General features: G+C 52.9%; 1 protein-coding gene across 1 annotated transcript in view; it reads left to right on the plus strand.

The window, feature by feature from the left end:
* The window catches only part of ZSWIM5 (zinc finger, SWIM-type containing 5), a 110,820-nt gene that overhangs the window by 96,466 nt on the left and 5,553 nt on the right, over window positions 1-8,801 (plus strand). The window contains 7 exon segments of the mRNA XM_010006698.1: window positions 461-637; window positions 2,257-2,403; window positions 3,343-3,480; window positions 3,983-4,243; window positions 4,681-4,816; window positions 6,343-6,500; window positions 8,672-8,801. Of these exon segments, the coding sequence (XP_010005000.1) occupies window positions 461-637; window positions 2,257-2,403; window positions 3,343-3,480; window positions 3,983-4,243; window positions 4,681-4,816; window positions 6,343-6,500; window positions 8,672-8,801 (1,147 nt within the window).

The raw sequence follows: 8,801 nt of genomic DNA on the forward strand, positions 1-8,801 counted from the left end.
AGGAATGGGTTTCAGATGATGCTGGCTCCTCCCTTCCTGCCCTCTCACACAGCCAGAGGAAGTTGGAAAGTGATGGTTCCCCCGAAGTCCAGAGGCAGATGAGAGGTGCTCTGCAGTTCCCTTTGTGGCTTCAGGTGCTGCTGATCTAAGCAGCAGGGGTTCAGTGAAGCCAGGACTTTGCATTGAAGCAGAAGAGGAAACAGCTCAAGAGTGGCACCACCAGCTTGTGGTGCTTTTGGGGCGGTAACACTGAGGGCATGGGCAGCAGAGGTGACCAGAGGCCATCTGCTGCAGCACAGGAGCCAGAGCCCCTGTGCTCAGCTCAGAAACGGCTACGGTGGGACCAGGTGGGGCTTTGCTCTCATTGTGAAGACATTGCTCTGCCCAGGGAGGTCATGTCTGGGGACAGGAACAGGCTGCTTCTGCCTTACCAAGGCACTGACTGTTTTTCTCTTTGCAGACTCTCTGGCCAGGCCCAGACGAACCGTGTTCACCCGGGCCATTGAGGGCTGTGACCTGCACTGGCAGGACAGCCACCTGCAGCGCATCATCAGCAGTGACTTCTACGTGTCTCCCTCCTACCAGCGGGAGGGCGAGAGCCTCCTCTTCAACTCCCAGGGGCAGCCACTCTGGTTAGGTGAGCATCCAAGCCAGCAGCCCCTTGCATGGCCTGGGTGGGTAGGGTTACTAGTGGAGAAGAGCTACCCGAGGCATCAAAGAAGCTTTGCTACCCTGGGTCCTTTCAAGCTTCTGCATCCTAGATTGAAAGCCCCTCCCTGGCCCTTAGCCTGAGGAGCAGGGTGAGCAGAAGAACTTGGTGCCTTCCCAAACCCTAGCCACAGTCTCCTTATAGCAAACCCCACATCTTTACAGTCTGGGTTCCCCTTGGGCAGATTGGACCACGGTCATTGTGTCCTCTTTCATCCTGCCAGTGTTTGGCTGCCTCCAGTGCAAGGTCTCCTGTTCCTTGTACAGGAGGACTGGACAGTTCAAGTCCTTTGAAAACTGGCTGGGGAGCACAGCTATATCCTCTGGACAACTACTCCATCCCTAGCATAATCTAGGTTCTGGTGAGCCCTTTGGCCCAGCTGGTCGGTGCATGTTGTTCTTCTGATGTATTTGCTGTGATTTTTGGATTTTGCGCTTTTGCTTTCTTGGCACCTCTTCAGGGCCTCAGTGCTGGGAAAAGAGTGTGATTTGTCAGCAACTTCCAGCGATGAATTCAGGAGAAGCTGAACATTTCATCCATTTAACAGATGAATAGAGGGAGCAACAAGAAGCTTTTTTACAGATGTGTTTGTTCTGAAACGTCTTCTTTGTTTATTCCTTGCGGGTGACCTTTGGGATGTGGAAACCCCATTTGTGGAGCTGATTGTCCGCATTTCCAAAGCTTTCTGAGCTCTTCCAGGAATAGAAATTATCCCTCTACCATAATTTTAGATCTTCTATGTTTTCCTTTTTTTCCCCCCTTCTCTTGGTAGGACATATTGCAAGAAAATGGGATTTTTGCTGCTTGTTATGCAGCATGTCATGTCATCTGCTCCTGCTAATTTCTCACTCAGTCATAATCCTCTCCACAGTTGCTTGTGATTTCAGGTGAGCAATAAGCAGCAGGAGCAGATGAATTCCTAAGCAACTGTGAGTCTTGGAGGGTGTTTCATGCAACTGTGCCTAATAATAAAACACCAGGTAGGAGAGCTGCATAATACACAGGGTGTCTGCAGAGCTTGCTCCATGGAGGCATTAAGGAAGTAGCTCAAAGCATCACCCCGAGTATACCAGTGACCCCAGTGCAGTGCTGGATGCACAGCCTCACCCCACATATGAGACACCGAGAAGTGTTTAGGTGTGCAGCAGTGAGAGAAATGACCATAAGCTGTGCTGGTTTCAGGAGAAATGAGCGGTGGGGTTGTAACAGCCTGTGTTTGGAGCTGTCATATTGCAGCAGTGGTGTGTTGGAAATGCTTCCAATAGATAAGGTTTGTGGAGGTGGGGATTAAGATACTGATGTGGCTGCTGTGGGTTGAACATGGGAGGAGTCCCATTACTGTTTCTGGTAGGCATCCCTGCCAGGAGCAGGGAGAAAGGGCAGGGAGAAAGGGATGACTTCACAGAAGAGAGCAGGAGTTTAGCTGGAAAGACCAGTAGAAGAAAATGCCCTAATGCTGTCAGGTTCCATCCCCCATCTATATCATCTTGTGAATTTCTGTGGTCGTCTGGCTCAGCCATGCCCCTGCATTTATCCCTACTTTGCAGAACATGTCCCGACAGCCTGTGCCCGAGTGGATGCTCTGCGCTCCCACGGCTACCCCAGAGAAGCTCTCCGACTAACTGTTGCCATAATCAACACCCTGCGACTGCAGCAGCAAAGACAGCTGGAGATATATAAGCACCAGAAGAAAGGTATGAGTAGAGCTATGTATAGAACCATCCCACGAGGTCCAGGTGGTTGGGAAAGTCTCCTTCATCCCAGAGAGAAGTGCTGCCCTACCCAGTGTGGCAGAGTCTGACAGCGTGCAGTGCTGTCTCAGAAAAACTGATGCATCTGATCACTTGAGCCAAACTAGGTTGTTACTTACCTGCTGAGGACAGAGGGGTGTCCAGGAGCTGTCTTGGGGCTGCTGGAGTAGGGTGTTCTTGTTTCTGCTGTTGCCATGTCTGGTTGTCTTAAGGATTGCACAGGCAATGGGGGATGATGCCTGCATTTAGGAGGATCTGCTTGTCTGCAGAGCTGCAGTAACTGACTGTGTGTGGTACCAGGAGACAAGACAAGTATTTCTTCTTTTGCAATTGCAGTTGACAGAGAGCTGGGCCCAGTTACTGCGGTACTGCTGGTGGTCATTGACTCCTGCACCTTGCTAGCTCAGCTAGCTTGAGATCATCAAAAGAGGGAGCTTTTAAGACTCACTGAGAGTCTTTGACATCTCCAGAGAGATTTCTGCTTGTGTTGCCAAAGCATTCAGGCTACCATTTCAACTAAGTACATAAGCTGCAGGTCTGACTCTATAGACCCTGTCTTGGTACTCTGCAGCCCCTTATGTCCTCCTGGAACAGAGGACTAACCAGAGCATCTTCTGTGGCCTTAGGACTTCGGGGGTTTTGTTGGGTGCTTGCTCCCTCTTGATATTTGTGTCAGCATGCAGAGTGGCTTCTCTGAGTTGCTCCTTGCCCCCTAGCATGCCCAAGTTGGTGCTGAAGGTCCCCATGTCCCAGGTCTGTGGGGTAAGAAAAAGCCCTTTGGTCTTAGAGACCTCTCTAGGTGCAGAACCCATATTTAAATTAATCACTTTTAATATCTTCCTGTTCTGTTTGTTTGTTGGTTTTGTTTGTTTTATTTTGCAGAGTTACTGCAGCGAGGAGCAACAACCATCACCAACTTGGAGGGCTGGGTAGGCCACCCCCTGAACCCCATCGGCTGCCTCTTTCTCACTCTTACTGAAGCTTGTAGATTAGAAGAGGAAAATTGCCTTGAAATTTCAGGTACTGAGCATTCATCCTGGCTCCCTTCCTAGTGGCTGTGACTGAACCAAGCCTAGGGAGCAGACCCTAGGTGCAGGTCTGGGGCCTGGGGCTCTCAGGCTCCACATCTCTCTAGATGTGCAGGAGCAGCTGGGACAGAGGTGCAGTGCAGAGCAAAGCAGTTAGTGCCCTGAGTTTTATCAGCCTTCAGGGTTTGCAGCCAGAGCAGAGCAGGAGAGTGGCTTAGCAGAGCTGGGCCAAGGTGTGCTGGCCCATGGGAAGGCTCTGGTGACAGCTGTACACCCTGCTGTGCAGGTCTTGGGTCTCTGGCATCCCCTAGAGCGGGAAGGAGGGTGAAGCCCTTATCTCCTGTAGGGAGCTTTTATCCATCATCTCTAGATGACTGAAAACAGGCAGCGAGGGAAGCATGAGTCTTGATTCTGAAGTTGAGGGGTTTTTCTCTCTGCTGTGATTCTGACACTAAGGAAGGTTATTCTAACCTTGCTTCATCTCCTTCTTTCAGATGCTGGGGACTCCAAACCCCCAGTGTATCAACATGTGCCCGTTGCCACCGGCAGCCAAGACAGCGGCGAGTCCTACCTGTCCCTGGCCTTAGAGGTGGCCCTGATGGGGATGGGTCAGCAAAGAGTAATGCCTGAGGGTCTCTATGCCCAGGACAAGGTGTGCCGCAACGAGGAGCAGATCATTGCCCGGCTGCAGGACCTGGAGCTGGACCCAGTGCTGGTGCAGACCCTGCGGAAGCAGTGCATCTTGCTGCTGGAAGGTGGGGGCTTGGTCCATCTAGATGGTTCCTGTGTCTTAGCTGAGTGCTGATAATGTCTCCAGGGTGCTCTTTCCAGGGTTTACACCTGGCTGACCCTATCCTGGCTTCTTCCTCTGTGATTGTGGTGCTGAGTCTGTAGGATGGCTGCTCTGCCATGTCATCTGGCAAAAAAAGGGTTTGATGATATTGCTGGAGCAAGACCTCCTCAGAGGCATTGCAGAGAAGGGTGCTAAGCACATGGCCTCAGTTTCTGAGGGTTTTTGACTTGAAAGGGCTTTTAGGAAAGGAAAGAGCAGCCCTTTACCCTGGATCCAACTGGAGGGTAAAGGTCCACTGGGAGAGCTGCCGAGCAGCTTCTCAAAGCTTTGAGGTGTTGCAAACCCCAGCCACGGATCCTGCTGTGCTAATTATGGCTGATGGGCTGTGCTTCTGCCTAGGTGGTCCCTTCAGCGGCTTGGGAGAAGTCATCCACCGTGAGAGCGTCCCCATGCACACCTTTGCCAAATACCTGTTCTCTGCTCTGCTGCCCCACGATGCAGATCTGGCGTACAAGCTGGCTTTGCGGGCCATGAGGTTGGTGCATGTTTTATTCCGTCTCTGCCCTCCCGTTTTGCCTCTCTCCTCTGCTCCGCCGGGAAGCTGGGATGCTTTGTAACCCCCCAGTAGGGATTGGAGTGGAGGCAGGCTTGGAGCTTGCCATCCCTGACGTCATCCTGTGCAGTGTGTAGGGCTGCAGCAGTGCAGTGCAAAGAGACTTCCTGCTTTCTGGGTGATTCCTGGTTTTCAGGCCCCATCCATAAGGATTTGCATGGGCCTGATAATGCCTGCTGGTCCAGCCCTCTGCCCAGCCCCTTGCCCCAGGCTGAGCCTTCACCTGCCTGTCAGACAGGTGTGCTCTGCCAGAGCAGGTCCCAGGCAGGCATGGTGTTGTCATTGGCCTTTTGTCTGCCAGGCCTTGGGCACCCTGCAGCCCTCCCTGCCTGCAGGAAGGGCTGTTATCCCAGCACAGATGGGCAGATGATTTGCCCTGGGCTCCAGGATATTGCAGAGCTGGGCAGAGAACATGGACATACTCTGTTCTGCATTAAAGCCCAACTCCATCTCTGGGACTGAGGACAGGGCCAATGCTGAGAGCTGCCCCATCTCCCTCCCTGGTGCATGGCACATCTCAGGCATTAGCCTGTGTACTGCAGTTTTTGGCAGAGGCTGGATGGGTCTTGAAAAGGTTGGAATTTCCCAAATGAGTCAATGCTTAAATGACTATCAACCCCTGAGCATCCCAGTGCCTGTTCCCTGTGACACCATCTTTCCTGGAGTATTTCCTTGGTGAAACGGGACATTTCACTCCAATGCCAAGGGAAATTTTTCAGTCTTCCTCTCCTGGGAAGAGCTGCTCAGGAAGACAGGCAGACCTAAAAGAGAAACCAAGGGCCTCTGCAGTGTGTGGGGACACCATGGCCCACCAGACCTAAGGCCTCCAGCTGTTGAGCAGGGATGGGACTGAGTGACATCAGCACCAACTCAGGGCTATAAGAGCCAAGACAATTTTGTCACCGTAGCTGGCGACGTGAGATTCCTGCCCCTCTTCTTCAGGCTTCCTTCCTTCCTGGGTTTTCCAGACTTTTAGATATCCCCACAAAAGCAGGTAACCCAAACCGGCTGCAGAGGCCCTGGAGAAATGTGCTGCTGCTTCTGATCACAATCAGGGCGTTTTAAGAAGAACCATATGATAAAGCCAGGAGTTCTGCTGGGTACTCTTGACATGAAAGCAGTGGGGAGGGAGGAGGGATTTTGCCTTTTTTTTTTTTTTCTTTTCCTTTTTTTCTGAAGCTTGTGCTTTTCCTTACAAGTTTATAAATCACTTCACGGATCATTCTCCTCCTTTCAAGTTGGTGTCAGATTGATCCCTGTGCTCATGTGCTGAGCACACAGCCTCGGGAGCACCTGCACGTGCACAGCAGCAGGCTGCTTTCAAAGGCAATGCTGGGGGCAGCTGCCTGCAGGCAGCCCCTGCCTCGCTTCCCCAGTGCCTCAGGGAGAAGGGGCTAAGCCAGGGCTGGGCTGGGGTCTGATGTTGCCTCCTCCCATTTACCCTTCAGGTTGCCCGTCCTAGAGACCACGGCACCGTCTGGCGACGTGACTCACCCTCACCACCTGGTCTCAGTGGTCCCCAGCAGGTACCCACGCTGGTTCACCCTGGGGCACCTGGAGTCACAGCAGTGTGAGCTGGCCTCCACCATGCTCACGGCAGCCAAAGGTTGGTGGTGGGGGCAGCTCTGGGGTGGGATTGATGGGATAACGCTGCAAAAGAGCATTGAAGGGATTTTCCTGGAGAAAAGGAAAAGGGATTTTCCTCTTGCATCTGCTGGCTTTGAAGCAGCTTGCTGGAGTCCAGGATCTCTGGGGCTCTTGTCCCAAAGGGTCCCCAGGCTTGTGGTCCAGTAGGGAGGGACAGCAGGTTCCCAGGAGGTGCAGGCAACACTGCAGGGATTCCAGCCACAGTGCTTCAGATCCTGTGTAGTGCCCCTGGTTGATGCTGGACCACACATGCCTTGCAGCATGATCAGCTTCCAGGTCAACTAGCCCTACCAGAGGTGTTGTGGGTTCATGCCATGCTGTAGTTTGAAGCTGCTTATCCTTTTACCTTTGCTTTGTCTCCTCCTGCCTTCTGGTAATGATCTTGCACAGGCTGTAGGAGGGATAGACCTCCCTGTGCACCAAAACACGTGTGGCTTTCGGCAGGACTGGAGATGAGCACAGCTGTGCTGGGTGGGACACCTTGGTCCTAGCCATGAGGGGGCTCTGTATAACACCTCCTCAGTGGTCACTTGGGCCTCTTTGGTTGCTGCCTGAAGGAAGGCAAAGACAGGCTTTTCATTAAACATCCTCTGCCTAGAAACCATCTCCACCAGGATGCTGAGCACCCTGTTCCCCATGATGGATGGTGAGGCGAGTGGTGACCAGTGCCCACTGCTACAGTCAGCAGCAGCCTCAGGCCCCTGGTGCTGCCAGCCTGACAGGCAATGTGCTGCTTCCCCCATGAGGTGGAAGATAAACGAGCTGTCAGAAAGCTCCAGCCTTGTTGCTTCAGCAGCCTCTTCTCTCCTTCCAGCCCTCCTCCTCTTGGTTGCTTTTCCAGGGCTGATGGTGTCCTGCCCTTGCCTTGCAATGCCATGATGTAGAGCTGGTACCTGGCTTATCCTTTGGTTTCTTCCCTCTTCCAGCGCCTAACAGGGATAAGCTTTTTATGCCATGGGTGTGTTTTATGCCATTGGATTACCTCTGTTTTTTTCCACTGTCCCCTTCCCCAGGTCTGCCCCCACCACAGCATGTCCCGATGCGATCCTGTCTCCCTGCAGTCTCTCTCGCCCCTGTGAGCTGTTTTAGGGAGGCTTGGATTTTGGTGGCAGTGCAAGTGGCTGCTGTGGGTGGCAGGTGGTATCTTTAGCGGTTAGTCACCCGAGATGTCTCTGTGTGCCCAGGTGCTGGGTGCTATTTGGTTTTCTTGGGGTGAGGTTCATCTGCTCAGTTTATGACTATGGGAGTAGAAACATGAACCTGGGACAAAGCAGAGGGACCTGATGTGGCACATTAGCATCTCTGGTCTGCACCCACACCAAAGGTCCCTCTCCCCATCCTGTGTCCCACAAGGGCTGACAAGAGGATTTCCCAAGACAGATGCAGGATCATGATAGTAACATACCTTAATGAGTTCCTCTTCCAAGATCCTGTCCCATCTCCCAGTGCCATCACATGTCCTTCTAGCACTCATGGCCTTCTGTGGCAGGAGGTGCACAGCATCACTGGGTGTTGTGCCAGGAACCCCCTTCTTTGGGGATATCTCAGCCTGTCTCAATCGTGAGAGCCGTGTGCCTGACCTGGGACATCCAGGATCAAGGCTCTGGGAGTCTGGGTAACCCTAGCCCAGCCCTTGCTAGCTTTGCAGAGGGAAGGGACTTACTGGGCAAGATGATATGTGTGCAGCAAACAGCTTCTCTTCTTCTTTTTAATGCTCCTAAATGAGGACTGAACTTTCTGCAACCGTTAAGCACTGGGCATCTCCCCAAACCTCTCCTTTGTTGGGAACAGTCTGCTTTACAGCTGTCAAATGTGAGCCCAGGGTAGAACATCCAGGTGCCTGGAGATGTCTGCTAATGCTCCAGGATGTGTCTGAGATCACTCAGAGTTGTTTGTTCTCTCTGTGAGAGGATGATCTTGAGCAAGGATGAGTGCTGTAGGATGTGTCACCTCCCGGGGAGGACATCCCAGTTTGCTGTTGGACTGCAGGGCCTGATCCAGCATCCCTCCTGTCCTGAGGGGCTGACCATGCTGAAGTGGCTGTTTGCCACTTAGTGCCAGCAGGAGATGGGGCTTGAGGGCAAGGTGGGGGGAGGCTGAGCCCATCTGCCTGTTCTTGCTGGCACCCAGGGGACATGCTGCGCCTACGCACGGTGCTGGAGGCCATCCAGAAGAACATCCACTCCTCCTCCTTGATCTTCAAGCTGGCCCAGGATGCATTCAAGATCGCCACACCAGCTGACAGCAACTCAGACACGAC

Source organism: Chaetura pelagica, unplaced genomic scaffold, assembly GCF_000747805.2.
Source record: "Chaetura pelagica isolate M959 unplaced genomic scaffold, ChaPel_1.0 scaffold69, whole genome shotgun sequence".
NCBI lineage: Eukaryota > Metazoa > Chordata > Aves > Apodiformes > Apodidae > Chaetura > Chaetura pelagica.